The sequence below is a fragment of the Nicotiana tomentosiformis genome, chromosome 8, assembly GCF_000390325.3.
Source record: "Nicotiana tomentosiformis chromosome 8, ASM39032v3, whole genome shotgun sequence".
Classification (NCBI taxonomy): Eukaryota; Viridiplantae; Streptophyta; class Magnoliopsida; order Solanales; family Solanaceae; genus Nicotiana; species Nicotiana tomentosiformis.
The window spans coordinates 128,128,212-128,145,976 of record NC_090819.1 but is presented as its reverse complement, the minus strand read 5'-3'; the positions used below and the strand labels follow the sequence as shown (position 1 = coordinate 128,145,976).

General features: G+C 34.9%; 1 protein-coding gene across 4 annotated transcripts; it reads left to right on the top strand.

Moving 5' to 3' along the window:
• The first annotated feature begins 6,141 nt into the window (after positions 1–6,141).
• Positions 6,142–14,474, top strand: LOC104088202 (protein neprosin-like). 4 transcript variants are annotated; one of them, XM_033653976.2, is made up of 15 exons: positions 6,142–7,145; positions 7,313–7,396; positions 7,499–7,603; positions 7,711–7,775; positions 8,247–8,316; positions 8,428–8,730; positions 10,524–10,577; positions 11,806–11,970; positions 12,212–12,304; positions 12,421–12,612; positions 12,713–12,757; positions 12,927–13,085; positions 13,657–13,710; positions 13,839–13,973; positions 14,060–14,472. In XM_033653976.2, the coding sequence occupies exons 8-15, from the start codon at positions 11,809–11,811 to the stop codon at positions 14,423–14,425; spliced, it is 1,206 nt and encodes a 401-aa protein (XP_033509867.1). In that variant the 5' UTR covers positions 6,142–7,145; positions 7,313–7,396; positions 7,499–7,603; positions 7,711–7,775; positions 8,247–8,316; positions 8,428–8,730; positions 10,524–10,577; positions 11,806–11,808; the 3' UTR covers positions 14,426–14,472. The 4 variants fall into 4 exon arrangements, with proteins under 4 accessions (XP_033509867.1, XP_018623615.1, XP_070038880.1 ...); XM_018768099.3 differs by lacking the exons at positions 6,142–7,145; positions 7,313–7,396; positions 7,499–7,603; positions 7,711–7,775; positions 8,247–8,316 and having other exon boundaries at positions 8,590–8,730; positions 14,060–14,474; XM_070182779.1 differs by lacking the exons at positions 6,142–7,145; positions 7,313–7,396; positions 7,499–7,603; ... (2 more) ...; positions 8,428–8,730; positions 10,524–10,577 and adding an exon at positions 10,606–10,741 and having other exon boundaries at positions 10,953–11,970.
• The last annotated feature ends 3,291 nt before the right edge of the window (positions 14,475–17,765 follow it).

Sequence of the window (17,765 nt, the reverse complement as noted above, 5' to 3'; positions counted from 1 at the left end):
TCATGATTATGAACTCTTCCAGATGAAATAAGGAGAATCCATTGAAGAAATATTTACAAGGTTTAGCAAAATCATCAGTGATCTAAAAGCTTTTGGTAAACCATATACAAGTGGTGATCAAGTTTGAAAAATTCTGAGAAGTCTCCCTACGACTTGGCAGACAAAAGTAGTTGCACTTGAATCACAAGATCCAAACAAATTATCGTATGATGAACTTCGAGGGGATCTCATAGCATTTGAAAAGACTCATCTCAAGAAAACAACCCAGGAAGAAAAGAAGAAAACAGTCGCATTCAAGGCTACAACTGACATGACAGAAAATGACATTGACAATGATCCTGAAGCCCTCGAGGAAGAAATTGCCATGGTATCAAGGAAAATGGATGGTCTAATGAGAAGATACAGAAACACAAAAAGAGGAAGAATATCATCAAGGCGAACCAGGGAATACAATGAGCAGGACAAGAATGATGGAAAATGTTATGAATGTGGAAGATACGGACATGTACAAGCTGAATGCCCAGATCTAAAAAGAAATATTGCCAGAGGATTTAACAAGAATAAATCCTTTGGAAGCTAGAGTGATGAAGACGCTTCAGAACCAGAAGAAATAGCAAATTTGTGCTTCATGACAATTCTGGAAAATGACATAAACAAACTTTCAGGTTGCTGGACAGATGAAGATGTTTCAGATGACGAATGCAAGGAAAACTGTTTTATGGCACGAGGTGAAACAAGCGAGGTAAGATCCTATAACTGTGAAAGATGCAATGAATTGTAGGATATTCTTGACCTTACTTTAAAAGAGTCTCAAAAGTTGATGAATGAACTAAAGAGACTCAATAGGGAAAAGAAAGACTGGAAACTCAAGCTTGAAGTATGTGAAATTGAAAAAGAAGTACTTTAAGAAGAATTTCAGGAATTGCAAATGCAACTCAATGGCATGCACAAATCCACCATTCATAGTTCTGTTAAGTCCAACCATGCGACTTACAAGTCAACCGAAAAGGGACCAACCAGAACAGAGTCCACAAGCACTAGTGGGAGATCCAAAAATGGATCACCTTCTGTATGTCACTTTTGTAATAAAAGTGGGCATAAATATTCCTTTTGTCGTTTTCGAAAATCAAATGTTCCACGGTAGATTTGGAAACCCAAAGGCAGCCCTAATCTTAGTAATACTAACCAACAAGGACCCAAGCAAGCTTGGATACCTAAGAGAAAGTAATTGTTACATTTTGCAGGAACACCACGAAAAGAGCCGCAAAGGAAAATGGTACCTAGATAGTGCGTGTTCCAGCCATATGACAGGTGACAAAAACATGTTCAAAGAGGTCACTAAAATAAATAGTAGAAGTGTTAAATTTGGAGATGACTCAAAAGGGGAAGATAGTTGGCACTTGCACAATCCCATTTAATAAAAACTGCGATATCACTGAAGTCTATCTCGTAGATGGACTCAACTGCAATCTGCTAAGTATAAGCCAACTGTGTGATTCCGGATATGAGATAAAATTCAAGAAAACAGGTTGTGCTATTGAAGATGAGTCAGGTAAAAAGGTATGGAAATGTCTACATTCTTGATGGCTTCGAAAATATAGATGGTCAAATATGCTTAATATCCATGTCTGATGATCCATGGTTATGGCATAAAAAACTTGGTCATGCAAGCATGCATCTTATAGATAAACTATCCAAGCATGATTTAGTTATTGGTCTTCCCAAACTCAATTTTTCTAGAAGTCATGTGTGATGCATGTTAGATTGGTAAACATACTAGGAACTCTTTCAAAATCAAAGACATTGTGTTGACATCTAAGCCTTTACAACTGCTTCATATGGATTTGTTTGGACCTACTAGAACTGCTAGCATAGGAGGAAAACGATATGCATTTGTTATTATTGATGACTACTCACGTTTTACATGGGTGATTTTTCTATCTCATAAAGATGGAGCTTTGAAAAACTTTGAGATCTTCTATAAAAGAGTTGAACGAGAAAAGGGATATCTTATTACAACCATTCAAAGTGATCATGGAGGAGAATTTGAGAGCAGAGCATTTGAAGATTTCTGCAATGATCAAGGATACACTCACAATTTCTCAGCCCCAAGATCACATCAACAGAATAGGGTAGTGGAACGGAAAAATAGAACTCTACAAGATATGGCTAGAACCATGTTACTAGAATACTCATTGCCAAACCACTTCTGGGTAGAAGCGGTAAGTACAGCCTGCCATATTCTCAACAGATGTCTCATAAGGCCAATCTTGAAGAAAACTCCATACGAACTGTGGAAAGGTAAACGACCCAACATAAGCTACTTCCATACTTTTGGAAGCAAGTGTTTTATCCACAACAATGGTAAGGAAATCTTGGTAAATTTGATCCAAGAAGTGATGAAGGTATTTTTCTAGGTTATTCTATAAACAGTAGATCATTTAGAGTTTATAATAAACGCATTTTATCTGTAGAAGAATTAGTACATGTAGTATTTGATGAAAATAACACTTCGGCCGAGAAAGGAATCATTGCAGGTGATGAAGATCAAAATCAAGAAACAACTCAGTCAAGCAATCTCCAAGAGTCGACTAACAGGTTAGAAAATGTCACAGAGTCGACTGATGAAATTAGCAACAATCAACCAGAAACACAGATAGAGTCTACTACTCCTACAAGCATAACACAACCAAATGAATGGAGGAGTGAACCAGAATATCCTCAGAAGTTTATCATAGGAGATCCAAGTGAAGGGATGAAAACCAGAGGAGCTCACAAGAAGAAGGCAAACTTAGCCTTGATCTCCCAGATTGAACCAAAGAAGATAGACGAGGCTCTCAAAGATTCAAGCTGGGTTCAGGCCATGCAGGAAGAACTGGATCAATTTGATAAGAACCAAGTATGGAAATTGATGCCTAAGCCTACAGACGCTACTGTAATTGGAACTAAATGGGTCTTCAGAAATAAACTCAACGAGGATGGAAAAGTCATAAGGAACAAAGCCAGATTAGTAGCTCAAGGATATTCTCAACAAGAGAGAGTCGACTATGATGAAACCTTTACACCAGCAACTCGACTAGAGTCAATACGAATTCTTCTTGCATATGCATCCTTCAAGAAATTCAGACTTTTCCATATGGATGTCAAGAGTGCCTTCTTAAATGATTTCCTTGAGGAGGAAGTATATGTAAAACAACCTCCTGGATTTGAAAACTCAAAGTTTCCTTATCATGTGTATAAGTTAACCAAGGCACTGTATGGACTTAAACAAGCTCCACGAGCATGGTACGAAAGACTTAGTTCATTTCTACTTGATCACGGGTTTATAAGAGGTAAAGTAGACACTACTTTATTCATCAAAAGATCTTCAGAAGGTAATCTTATTATTCAAGTTTATGTTGATGATATTATCTTCGGTAGTACTAACCCCTTGTTGTGCAAGGAATTTTCAACGCTTATGCAAAGCGAATTTGAGATGAGTATGATGGGAGAGCTCACTTTTTTCCTTGGACTTCAAATCCAACAATCTGAAGAAGGAACTTTCATATGCTAGACGAAATATACCAAGGAGCTAATTCAGAAATTTGGCATGAGCAATGCTAAAGCTATTGCCATACCTATGAACCTGGAAACAAATCTTGATAAAGATGAAAAGGGAAATCCCGTTGATGAAACAAAATATCGTGGAATGATTGGTTCTTTACTTTACCTAACTGCTAGTCGGCCAAATATTATGTTCAGTGTTTGCAAATGTGCCAGGTTTCAGTCAGCTCCTAAGGAGTCTCATCTGAATGGAGTAAAGAGAATTATTCGTTATCTCATTGGAACTACTTCTCATGGACTATGGTATCCACGCTCTAACAGTTTTAAATAAGAAGGTTTTTCAGATGTTGATCTTGCAGGTGACAAGGAAGATAGGAAAAGCACTAGTGGCACGTGTCAATTACTGGGAAAATTCTTGATTTCTTGGAATAGTAAAAAACAAGGATCAGTTGCATTATCCGCTACAGAGGCTGAATACATTGCCATTAGACAATATTATGCACAATTACTATGGATGTCTCATCAATTATTTTTTAAACCTATTTAATTTTTTTGTGATAACTTTAGTGTTATATGTCTTTCAAAGAATCCTATGCATCACTCTAGAGCTAAGCATATAGACATCAAGCGTCATTTTATTAGAGATCATATTATCAAAGGTGATATAGAACTTTCATTTGTTAGTACCACTGATCAATTAGCTGATATTTTCATTAAGCCTCTACTAGAAGATAGATTCTGTCTTTTAAGAGATTTACTTGGCATTATTTCTCTTAATTTCAAAAATTAGGACCTATTTGTCTTTTTAATTTCTTATTTGACTAATGTTCAAATTTTGATTGTGTGTACTCATTTATGTATCGCCTCCATTTTCCCTCTCTTTTCACATCAATCGCTACTTCCAATAAAGGAAAACCAATCACCATGACTCTTCACTGACACCCTTTCCTTTCATATACTCAACCGTCAATATTTTCTTCTTAAACTCTGAACCCTTTTCTCTGACTTCGTCGTCTTCATCTTTCAGAAACCCTCTTCAGAAACCCTTTCTCTCAAAGTAGGTTCTCCATGGCTAAACACCCCAAAACCCCTTCTGCCTCCACCAGAAAAAGTACTCGATCCAGAGGCAAACCCTCTTCTCAGCCTCCAGAACCCGTAGACATAAGATCTGACCACTCCGAAGGTTTTGCCTCTTCACAGGTAGAACTTTCAGACTACTCTCACTTAGGAGAAAAAGCTCTAGGAAAAAGGTCCATGGAAGATCCTCCTGAAACCCTTACTCCTAAAAAATCCAGAGTAGACCTTTCAAGCTCATTAGAATCAAACCTCAATTTTTGGGATTCCCCAAATAGGGATTTCTTTCTTGCCCTAAAAGACAAGCCCATTGCTAATGGCAGAATTGTTGATCTTGATGTCATGGAAACCCTCAACTGTAAGGTAAAGGATCTTTTTGCCTTTCAAGGTTGGTCAAAATTCCTCTCTTTACCCCCTCATAAAGTCTCTAAACCTTTAGTGAAAATGTTTTATGCAAATTTTCGCTCTAGTAAGCCTGATAGGTTAGAATCCTTAGTTCTGGGTAAGCGCATTGTTCTTGATTGTGCTACGTTTGACTCAATTTTCTCGTGTAAATGCTCTAGTTTTCCAGTGCTTTTCAAAAACACTTGGCCTGATAATTTTGAAATTTCTTTTGATCAAGTAAAACGTTGTATTGCTGAGTGCCCTTCTGATCCTCTCCCAAACCAGTTAGGTCCTAGTGATGTTAACTTTGAAACTCGTGTCTTAGCTCACATTGTTGCAACCACTCTTCTTCCTCGAACTGGATTATTCTCTACCTTCTCTCAAAGAGACACCTTTCTTGTTTATTGTCTTGTGACCAAACTCAAGATTAAGTTATCCTCTTGGGTCATAAATTTTATGATAGAGAGTGCTGATGATCCCACCAGTCTACCTTATGGTATGGCCATATCTTATATCCTAGAAGCCCACAATATCTCCATCTCAGAATACCCTCTTGTCTGTGTCAAAATCCTACAATTCTAGGGCTTTTGCTAGTATGGGGTATATGTGTGTAAAGGACACTTGGGTAAAGAAACAGGACGGTGAAGTCAAAAGTATTAAACCTGACTCCAAGGTCAAATCCTTTGTCTCTCTTCAAAGTGTAAGTGATCCTGCTATCATTGAAAAATTGACTATCATTGACAACAAGCTGACCAACATCCAAGAACTCCTTACTGCCACTCAGTCCACTGTTGGTGACATTCACATAATTTCGAAGAAAACAGGGTTGGACGCCTCCAAGATAAGGGTCAGAATTCAGAGACTTGGAGAAAATATAGTCAAAGCCTTCAAGGAAGTTCATGACAGGATTGATGGGGTCACCGTTGAAGTAAATGCCAGCTTTAATCGTCTAAAGGAGGCCATCTGCAACACTCTTACCTATTTCCTGCATCACTAGTGATGGAAATCTCAAACAATTTTTTGTGTTTTGCTGTTTTGGACTGGTTAACTAGTCAACTAGATGTTTTTTATTTCTTTTATGACTCTACATGCTTGTCATGCCATCCTTATTTATATTGCATGTTTAATGGTTATACGTTATATTATCTGCTTTAGTGGTATTCCCTATTTGCTGATGTCAAAAAGGGGGAGAAAAAAATATAACTTCTGCAGGTACATGAGTCGACTAATTGAAGGGGGAGTCAAATGCAACCATTGAGGGGGAGTAAAATTATAGGGAAGTTAACTGGTGTTTATACATATTATTTTGTCATCATCAAAAAGGGGGAGATTGTTAGATTTTAGTTTTAATGATGAAAAATAATATAATTGTGTTTGATGTAGGGATTCAAGGAAATCAATCAGAATTAAAGTAAAAAGGAAAGTATCAATCAAAGATTGGCTGAATCAATCAAGGAATCAGCGAAGTAATAAAGGTCCGAAAATAGATAATCAATTAAAGCTGAAGGAAGATATCAATCAGAGGATGATTGAAGCCATCAAGGAGAGAAATCAAAGTTGAAGGAAGATATAAATCAGAAGATGATTGAAGCTATCAACAATAAAAAGGAAAGAAGTACTAAAGGTTCGGCAAAGGCATAGCCAACACTGAAAATTCGGCGGATATTAAGGCTTAAAGATGGAAAGCTATCAAAGTCTACTCATCAAGGAAGTATAACGGGAATCAACCTTATTCTTGGAAAGAATCAATCTGTGATTCCTTTCAAGGATCAAATCTCTTGGGTTCGCAAATCTCTCCAGACTCTAAGGCCTCCTGGAAAGTATATATACGATCGCTTCAGACTTGAAGAGATATACTTTGATCAAACCATTTACTCTCTCTTTGTTCTATTTCAAACAAACATTGTAGTTCTACTAGATCTGATGTGTAACAAGTTAGAGAAGAAAAAGAGTAAATCACTGGTGAGGCATTGTATCAAGAAAAGACGAGAGACATAGAAACCGAGCAGTTGGTGTAAAACCACACCATTCACTTTGTACTCAAGAAACTCAATCACTGAAAGAGAACACTCTTGCAACCAAAGGGGAACCCAAGGGGACTGGACTAGGATTCACACTGAATCCGAACCAGTATAAAAACTCCGGTATCTTTAATTCTTGCACTTTACTTCCGCATTTTAATTCTGTACTTCTTACTATCTCGCTCTTATTTCTAATCGACTAACTGTTAAACTAGTCAACTTATAATAACTAATTTTAAAATAAACAATTCACGCCACTATTGTACTTTCACTATATGCTTTGGTAGCAGTGTAAAGAGAGGATCAAGTGATCAGCCTCTTAATCTAAAGAGGAAAACCCGAGATAATGAGGATTCATGGTGTGTCCAAGTGAAGTAAGTTTATTTGTTTAAAGGCCATTACTTTTAACATGTTTTGTAGTATTTTACTTCTTTGTTTGGGATGTTGAGTCTGACAAGGAAATATCTTTTGTTCAGGATGCTGAAGAAGAATCTGTTGGTATCAAAAAACCTTGCCCTACTCGAGGAGGTACAGGTTCAAAGAGAAGCCGAGCTGCAGAGGTGCATAATTTATCTGAGCGGGTGAGCTAACCATTACCACCTCATCTGTGCTTTTTACAATTTCTGGTTTTAAATCTTCTTAAGACAATATAGATATAAATGCATTCTGATTCAGTTTCTGCAAAAAGAGCCGAAGGAATAGGATTAACGAAAAGATGCGTGCATTACAGGAACTAATACCCAACTGCAACAGGTAAGAAAAGTCTTGGGATAAGTTAAAGTCATGCTGGGAAGTTGATTTATGTGATTTTTGTCTGTTCCTTTTTTGTAATCCCTGTAAGATTGGAAAGGGATTTTTCTTTTAACGTTTTGGGCACTTGTAATTACTACAACACACACTTAGTGCTAGCTTTATAATACAATCACCTTTCTCTATAAAAAAGTTTTTTGTTTTTCTACCATATCTCATCGAGCAATCAACTTCAAGTTAATTAAAAACTCAGAAAATACCAGTAATTTATTTGAGCTCAATGCATAAGCTAGAATAAGATTGTGCTGATATTTCACTCATATATTTCTAGTTGCTTTGAAACTGACATGGTTTTGATGAAGTGTTGCTGGTAATCTTAAAATTAGCCATCACCCAACCTTATTGTATCCTAACTCCTTCTCCTATAGTTTCTCATTTTGAATCATTTTGATGGCTTTCCTTATTGATTGCTAGGCGGATAAAGCTTCAATGCTTGATGAAGCTATTGAATATTTGAAGACACTTCAACTGCAAGTACCTTCAGGTTAGATGATGGTTGTCACCTTTCTATGCTGTTGTGCAATTTGCTTTCTTTAAGAACTGAGAATTAGAGTCATACCTACTATTGCTAACTGCCTCATCCCATTTTTTGCAGATACTGTCTATGGAAGCAGGGTTTTGTGTCCCGCCAATGATGTTTCCGTCACCTCCAATTCCTGTCTCCACTGCTTATCCAGGAATAACTGTATCTAATCGTCAAGCCTTTGTACATCCTGGTCGAGGACAACCATCATTTGCTCCGATCCTTTGGTAGAGCAATCATCAACTGGTGCAAGGACAGGAGTTCCAGTGGACAGACCGAGTGCACCACCAATTTTGGATTCCAAAAATCCACTACACAAGAAGAACTCACAGATATGCTGAATCTAGCCTCCCAAAAAATCAGACATGCAGTCAGGTGTGTAATTTTATCAAGGACTTATCACATTCTGTATATTGAAAAGGAGAAAGAAATGATAGTTAGAGGTGTTGCAATTGGTTTTCTACTGTTTGGCTTTGTTTGTTTTTGTGTTTCTGTCTGGCCATATTTAACCTGATTCTTTTCCTTAATTCTTGAATCTGCCTACAGTACTAATTTTCCTATCTGAAAATATTAGTTTGTGTTAGAACTTGTCTGTTATAGTTTGAGGTGATGAAATCATTATTGTTTTTAGATTTGTTCTTTAATTATCTTGCATATTTCAAGTTACATTGTCATGTTGCTGGTGCTTAGATAAAGATGGAAGAGCTAGACGGAATCCTACGCTAATTGAATGAACATATGTTAAGGTATCAGCCACAAATTTGGAACTTTAATTTGAGGCCACCATGTGATAGATATTATATTCAAATATAAGAAACTTAAAAGTAATTTCAACAAAATGGCACCAGCGTTATCCAAAAAAAAATAACACTGTCCAGACTAAATTTACATGCAAGACATAAGTTGGAATAGACCATTAATTTGATGGGAAAGAACAACAACAACAACAACAAACCCAGTAGAATCCCACAAGTGGGGTCTGGGGAAGGTAGTGTGTACGCAGACCTTATCTCTACCCTGAGTAAGTAGAGAGGTTGTTTCCGTAAGACCCTCAACTTGAGAGGATGAATAGAAACAATCAAATATCAACAACATAGCCAGAAAAATGATAATAACGACGTAAGAACTAGAAAAAAAATAGATGGAGAAAAGCAATAGCACTAGCAATAGCAACAAGCAGTAATCACGACATGATACAATAAAGCTGAAGCGGAAAATAGTAAGAGATAGCCGTAATACTAGCAATCTAGGAACAACGACAAGATACTACCATACTAGCCCTAAACAACCCGGTAAAGATCATAAAAAACTACCTGCTACCCTTCTGTTTGCTGGAGTTACTGATTCCTATATATAGTCTCTTTATGTGTAGTGGTGATACGTATAAATGGATACAGACACATAGCATTACTCTGTAGATAAAAATTCATGTTTATGAACAATCAGTGGAAGTGGAGAGGGTATCATTATTATTGAGCAGTGAATGCAGCACATATTTGGTGATATTTTTCTGTTAAGAGGAGAATAAACTAAAGAAATATTGATGCAGCTCATAACTGTCCTGTCTTCCTTTTATTCTACCTGAAATGGCTGATTATCTGTTATAAACTAGAGAAGTATAAAATTAAAGGTGGATATAGTTGCTGGAGGGGAGTATAATGGACTGTGTGTGAGGTTTTTTTATTTTTATTTTATTGTTAAGGACTGTATGTGAAGTAATATCGAGAAACTGTGCTGAAAATTGTTTTTCGACTGTTATTTGAAATGATTGCTAAAACTGCTAATTAGAAACTAGACCTAAATTATCAAGTATCTTCTGTATGAAAATTAATCCTCAACATTGTAACATTTAATTAACTAACTCTAAATCTTGCATCAACCTATGCTAATCAAACCGTTATAATTTTACGTGCACTGCCTTCTACTCCAGTTATATATAAGGTTGTGCGCACTAACTCTGAATCCACTAACTTTAAAATATTGCATCAGCCTATGCTAATCAAATTGTTAGTTCACTGCAACTCGAGTTATGTATATAGCCTATGATTGCAGCAACGCCGAGTTCACTAACTCTAAATCTTGCATCAGCCTATGCTAATCAAAGCGTTATAATTCCATTTCTTAAAGTCATCTATTACCTAATAACTTTTATGTTTTTTCGATTGAAGGTGAACCCGCTTGTCTATGGGGACACTCATACACAACTATACACATATTTTAAGGTAGTTCCCTTAACTTCTTTCATGTTAATACTATGCTGCTGATAATGACAATATTGTCTAAGTAAGAAATACTTAAAAATTGACATATCAATGTTCTTATTTAGTATTTCTTTTCTTATGATCACATGCCGGAAAATTAGCTTGTTATAATACTCAATGTCAAGGTTTTCTACCTATAAAAAGGACAGCCCGGTGTACTAATTTCTCGCTATGCACGGGGCCGGGGAAGGGCCAGAGCCGCCAGACCACAAGGGTTTATTGTACGCAGTCTTACCCTGCATTTCTGCAAGAGGTTGTTTCCACGGCTCGAATCCATGACCTCCTGGTCAGATGACACCAACTTTATCAGTTACGCCAACCAAGGCTCCCCTCCAGGTTTTATACAAATAAACACTGCAATACCTTTAGATGGGGAACTTCCAGGTTCTTCCTATAGTGAACCTGTTTATGATGTACCAATGTATATTGCTCGGGTAAGCTGGCCCTGATTGTATAAATGGATGTAAACCTCTTGTTGAGGAAGCACGTGTTCAAATCCCTTATTTTCATAATATGATTGGTTGATATTGAGTATTGACATTGAAAAGACCACTTGTGATAAAGAGACGAACATGATGGATTTACTCTATCCATATCACATGTTGTAATCTTCTAAATTAGGTACTAAATTCATTTACATGAGGGAAATATGTGCAGAAAATTTTCATTTGAAATTTGATTCAAGTAGAATTAGAATAATCATTAGAGAGTTTCCCTTTATGATGAAAACTAGAGATCTGCAATTTGAACCTTTTTCCTTTTTAGATGTAATCCAATCACTTATACCGTCAAATCTCTCCTATGTATCAAGTCAAACTACATATGTCACATATAACATTTAAACCAGCCTATCCCTATCTGATTAGTATAAATAGATGCCTTTAGTTTGGTGTTTTTACTTCACTGTAATTTGTGTTCAGAGTCAAAACAAATCAGGTAATTCTTGTGACACAACTATGTTATATTTGATAATAACTTGCTGATAACCGATGATAGATATATTTGGTTGAAATCAAATGAATTGTAAAGTGAAACAAAAGTTTGTCAGATCACATTCTTGGAGATTTTATTCTGGTTGTATCTAACTTTTGAGCATTCTGATATAAGGTCATTATTCCAAAACATACTTCGTTTTAAACGAGTAATATTTAATGTCAAGAGATTGCTTACGATTTTCTTGAATACGTAGAAAATGTCGTTGCATCAAAGAGCCATCGTACAGATTTTGCTTGCAATTTCTCTCCTTTTGAACCATTATGAAGTTGAAGCAGAACAGGGGTTGTCTAAAGCAGAGGACTTAGAGTTAGAGAAGCAACTAAAGCTTCTTAATAAGCCAGAAATCAAGACTATTAAGGTACAATCTCTATTTGTCTTATGCAGATTTTATAAACTCTACATGTCCTTGGTTATTATTTTTTGTTACAAAATGAAATAACGTCTTTCGCTTGTTGTGAGTGAACATAGATTTGTCTTACTATACGAAGATCACTGAGATTCAAACTCGTGAAACTACAGTTTGAATTGTAACCTCTTAAGTCTTGGGAGATATGTTTTTATATATAAAGATTGGAGACTGATTGCAATTTGACTAGCAGGGCAAATATGGAGAACTATATGATTGTGTAGACTTTTACAAACAACCTGCATTCGACCATCCTCTGTTGAAGAATCATAGTTTTCATCCCCAGGTATATCTATACACTACAGTTTCGAGTTCATACAATCCAATTTTTTTTCTTTTTGAAAGAAAATATCATACATATATATGTATATAGAAACTCATAACACTTACTTCTGGATGCAGATGAAACCTATGTTATCCATGTCGCAAAGAGATGACATTTCTTCAAACATTAATAGACCTTTTAACATAGAGTTAGAAGACAGAGGTTGTCCTATTGGAACAGTTCCTATTAGAAGAACTACAAAGGACGACCTAATAAGACGGAGACTTACATCGCAAATGAGAGGGGGAGATGATTCTCCTGATGGTGATGTGAGTCTTCTGCAAGAATTTCTACAACTCTTTGATTTTCAAAAGTTCAAAACTCTCTTGTATACTTTTCTTCACAAAATGTGTCATTATGTCCATACAGGGTATTGTTTCCGAGGGAACCAAACCGTTTGGAGGAGGCTACAAGGTTTATCTTCTTTTATTATCCATATTCAAGCTAAAAAACACTAGTTCATGGATTCGCCTTGTCTGATTGCTTATAATTTTGGCTATTAAGTTCGCTAATATTACATTGTTTTGTAGTTAGCAACCTTACCTACACTTACAATCTGATGTTGTGATATTGCTTCATTCAGTTTGCATCTGTAAAAATCCCATACAGTCCAAGAAACAAAATGGCAGGAGCAGGAGCAATTATTAGTTTGCATAATCCTCAAAATCTTAGTGGGCATCAACATAGCGGAGGTCGTATAAAAGTTCAGAATGGGAATGACAGCATACAAGTTGGCTGGACTGTAAGTTCTTTTTCCCTTCATTAACAATCCATGACTTTTACTACACTAATCAACATAGGTGGATTGAGATAATCTCCAGCGGGTGCAGTATCGTATTCTCTGTCTTCAGCTCGAGTTATATATACCAGTTTACTGCACTAATGAAATCCACTAACTCTAAGTCTTGCATCAACTGTGCTAATTTAACTGTTATGGTTTCACATTCACTGCCTTCAACTCAAGTTATGTATCTAAGTTTGCAATTTCCAAGTTGACTAACTCTAAATCTTGCATCAACCTATGCTAATCAAACCGTTATAATTTTACATGCACTGCCTTATACTCAAGTTATGTATATATAAGGTTGCGTGCACTAACTCTGAATCCACTAACTTTAAATATTGCAGCAGCCTATGCTAATCAAATTGTTAGTCCACTGCCTTCAACTCGAGTTATGTATATAGCCTATGATTGCAGCAATGCCGAGTTCACTAACTCTAAATCTTGCATCAGCCTATGCCAATCAAAGCGTTATAATTCCATTTCCTAAAGTCGTCTATTGCCTAATAACTTTATGGTTTTTCGATTGAAGGTGAACCCACCCGTCTATGGGGACACTCATACACGACTATACACATATTTTACGGTAATCTCCTTAACTTCTTTCGTGTTAATACTAATTGTATTCCATTTTGATGACGATCAATACTGTTTAATCAATTACAATATGTTTGATAGTAGGCCTATTTAGTATTTCTTTTCTTACTACCACAGGCTGGAAAATTAGCTTGTTATAATACTCAATGTCCAGGTTTTATACAAATAAACACTGCAATACCTTTAGATGGGCAACTTCCAGGTTCTTCTTATGGTGGACCTGTTTTTGATGTACCGATGTATATTGCTCGGGTAAGGTGGCCCTGATTGTATAAATATTTTTTACACTGTCAGCGCACAGAACTTATTTATCTAACTGTTTCCTTTTTTATATACAGGACATGTCAAATGGAAATTGGTGGTTTTATTTTGGAACAGCAGCAGTTGGATTTTGGCCTGCAAAAATATTTACTAGCTTAAAGGGATTTGCAACAAGTGCTGAATATGGAGGAGTTGTGTACAGTCCTCCTGGAGTTCCAGAACCACCAATGGGCAGTGGCTATTTTCCTATTGGAGACCTTAAAAAAGATGCATATTGTAAGAAGTGTACATTCTTAACAGATAAAAATCAAACTAAGTCTTTAGATGACATTTTAGTGAAATTATATGCAAACAGTCCAAACTTATATAGGGTGACTGATTATCCAAACTCTGGGGTTGTAACTGGGAATTTAGTGTCATATGGAGGACCAGGTGAAGAATAATAGCTTATGTTTTTTATTTTTAAGTACTCGATGTTATTTAAACTTATAGCATTTACAATAAAATCTATTTATTTATAAGTTACCAAATAAGAATTTCATCTTCTTTCTTTGGTCATTGTTTTGGAAGTTGATTTTGTATTGATCCATCACCAATGTTATTATATAGGAAATTATTGATGGACTTCCAAATAATTATTTATTCAGTCTAAGATGGTCAAAATTGAGAAATACTTGACAACTTACTGAATATGTTACCAGAAAGGGAACACAAAATTAATCTATTTGGCATGTACTTAAAAGTTATCTCATAGCAAGTCTAGTAATCTTCTCTTAATAAGTACTGCAATTTTTCAATCTTAAAATTCTTGTGTGTAACATCACCTTCAAAACTAGTTAGTTGGACCAATTAAATGGACAGTATATTGACTGGTTGGATATTGCCTATATATATAGATAGTTCACTTCTATTATGTTATGGTTCAAATCAAGTATACTTTTTGTCACGATGATATTTAAAAAAAAATCAACTTTCCATGTAGAAAACTATGGCTCACATAAGAAGATTACGATAAAGTTATAAATAAATAGTCATAAACAGAAAACAAATTAGAAACTGGTAGAGAAAATAAATACAGTAAACAGAGGCTGAAGGGAATATTTGTAAAGGGAAAATGAATTCTGAGAGGTTGTGAGTTGAACTATTGATTTGTTTGTGTAAATATATGCCTGTCAAATGGGAATTCACGATCAAATGTGTCTTTTGTCCATCTAGCGCCATTTCACTTATTGTTTATATTTTGATCTCGTTAGGAAATTTTTTGAGAAAACAGTCTCGCATCAGAATTTTGAAGTATTAGAAATTCCGACAATCACCAGAATTTTCAACATCAGAATTTTGAAGCACCAAAAAATCTGATGATCGTCACAATTTTCAGCTGTAAAACTCTGGTGATCCGTTGAAATTTGTGGCGAAATTCTGAGTGTGCTTTAAAATTCTGACGACCGGGGAAAATCCTGCCCAACGTATTTTAAAATTTTGATATGAGACTTTTTTCTCAAAACTTCTATTGCTGGCTCAAAAAATCTTATAGTTAGCACTAGGTATCCTATATTTGCCATGCAGTAAAAAATCTACATGCTAGCCACTTGTTGGACTGGTTTGTATAAGACAGTATTCATTGAAAAGTAATCATTTTTAATGAGAAAATACTATGACAGTGTCATGAATTTCGAACTTAAACAAGTAAAAAAAGCATGATACCACCTTGATTTTTGAAATCTATAACACTATCATGAATTCTAAAAAATGACTAAATTCAAAAAAAAATTGAATCTTTGACTATTTTTCAATTATCAATAATAATTATTTTTAAACTTCGCCCGATAAATAATGTAAATAAATACAAACAAATAATTAATTGATTAAATAAACAGATAGAATTGAGTAATATTGTTTATTTGTCAATTGGAACCTTGCAGGAGTTTGTTGAGTGATTCAAATCATTTATCACTTCAAAGAATTTATGTGTATCTAAATAATCATCTTTTAATGAGTTGATTACTAAAAGAAAAAGTAAAAAGGTAATTTGGTGCATGGAACATTGCGAATTCAGTTAGTTGATTATTTGAACTTTTACTTATTGGTGTGACTGACTTCACTCGAACCGGTGACATATAGGTCATATAAAAATATTGTAACGGTTGCTCTAAAATTCCTCTCCCAAAAAAAGAGGGAAAAAAGAAAATATATATATATATATATATATATATAAATTGGTTATGGACAAGGTCCAAAGGAGCCCAAAGCCCTACGTCATGTTAGAAACCAAAGTCCTCTTGCAAATTTTATATACTTAAATATTTTGAATTTCGCGACATTTAGGAAATTGACAAAAAAGAAAAACCTAACCATAATCTTTTCATAAGGATTTCCTATTTTCCTAAACACGCAATATCGTGCGAAAACGACATTGACAAATCCTATTCGGTCTCGTTCTTTCAAATTAAATGCTACTACAATATCTACTAATAACTTTAAATTAATAGTTTAGACTAAACTGTTCTGTACGTAATAAATAGAATTAATTTAAAACCAAATGTTCACATCTATTCTTATCTACTTTCTGTATTAAGAAAATCTATGTTGTTCATATCATAGTAAAACATACTTTTGATATTAGAAAAAATTCTCATGGATTTTTGCTTGATTCAGGTCAATGCATAATTTCGAAACTCCAAAAGTATGAACTTAATTACTATTCTATTTACCTCCCAACTTAAATGTTTAGTTTGGTTCGCAACAAAGTTTAAACATATAATATACGTTTCCGCGCATCATATATTGCGACCTTACAATTAAATAAAATTATGTCTATAAGATAATTTTTTTCCGCCTTCCTCTTGTTAGTCATGAATGGGAACTTAGAATGGCATTTTTTTTTGGGTCCATTTTCATTTATATTTAGGCGTCAAAAAATAAAAAATGAGGGAAATAAAAAAGAAAAGTCTGAAATTGCTAGAAGGACGGCAAGAACATGAGACAATTGCTGGCTTTGCACTTGCACCACGTGCCTATAAGATGGGACTCTGAAAACCTCTTAAAGTCCAACCAACAATTAAAAAAATATAACACCGTTTATTTTCACTATTTAATGAATGGGCAAATGAAATTCTTGTCAACTCTTTATTACATCCAAGCAACATATTTATTCACACTGCTATTACATCTACCTAAAATGACTATTTTAGCTTTTAAGCATTACCGAGACGAATTTAGAGGGGCGGGAGGGATTCATCTGAACCATTTCATCGAACATTACATTGTATATATAATGTTTAATTTAAAAACTTAAATTTGCATTTGCAAGTACTTGTTTCCAAATCCTTTCCTAGTTTATCATCAAAGTTAAATGGACACCCTTTGATTTTTATGATTCCCTTTTCACTAATTTCACCATTTTGAACAAATGTATTTACATATACACTAGACTTTATTTAAACTATTTAAGTAGGCGTTTGGACATAAAAATTGAGAAATTTAAGTGAATTTGAAAATTAGAGCTGTATTTGGATATGAATACAATTTGGAGTTATTTTTGAATAATCTGAAGTAAAAAATTTAAAAAATAACTTTTTGGAGTTTTACAAATTTAAAAATTTAATTTCAAGTGAAGTTTGAAATTTTCATAACACCGTTTCTGAAGAAAAAAAAGTAAAATAAAATTTATGGACAAACGAACCCCTAAGTAATCAGAAAGGAAAACTACTGAGGGTACATATATGTCTTTTTGTACTAGACAATGTTAGTTTTTTCTGGTTCTTATCTGCACCACAGATTCTT

Excerpts from the sequence above, each read along its gene's own strand:
- LOC104088202 (XM_018768099.3), top strand. The coding sequence starts at position 11,809 with ATGTCGTTGCATCAAAGAGCCATCGTACAGATTTTGCTTGCAATTTCT. Across the intron at positions 12,613-12,712 it reads ATGATTCTCCTGATGGTGAT|GGTATTGTTTCCGAGGGAAC; the intron begins GTGAGTCTTCTG and ends ATGTCCATACAG. Across the intron at positions 12,758-12,926 it reads CGTTTGGAGGAGGCTACAAG|TTTGCATCTGTAAAAATCCC; the intron begins GTTTATCTTCTT and ends TGCTTCATTCAG.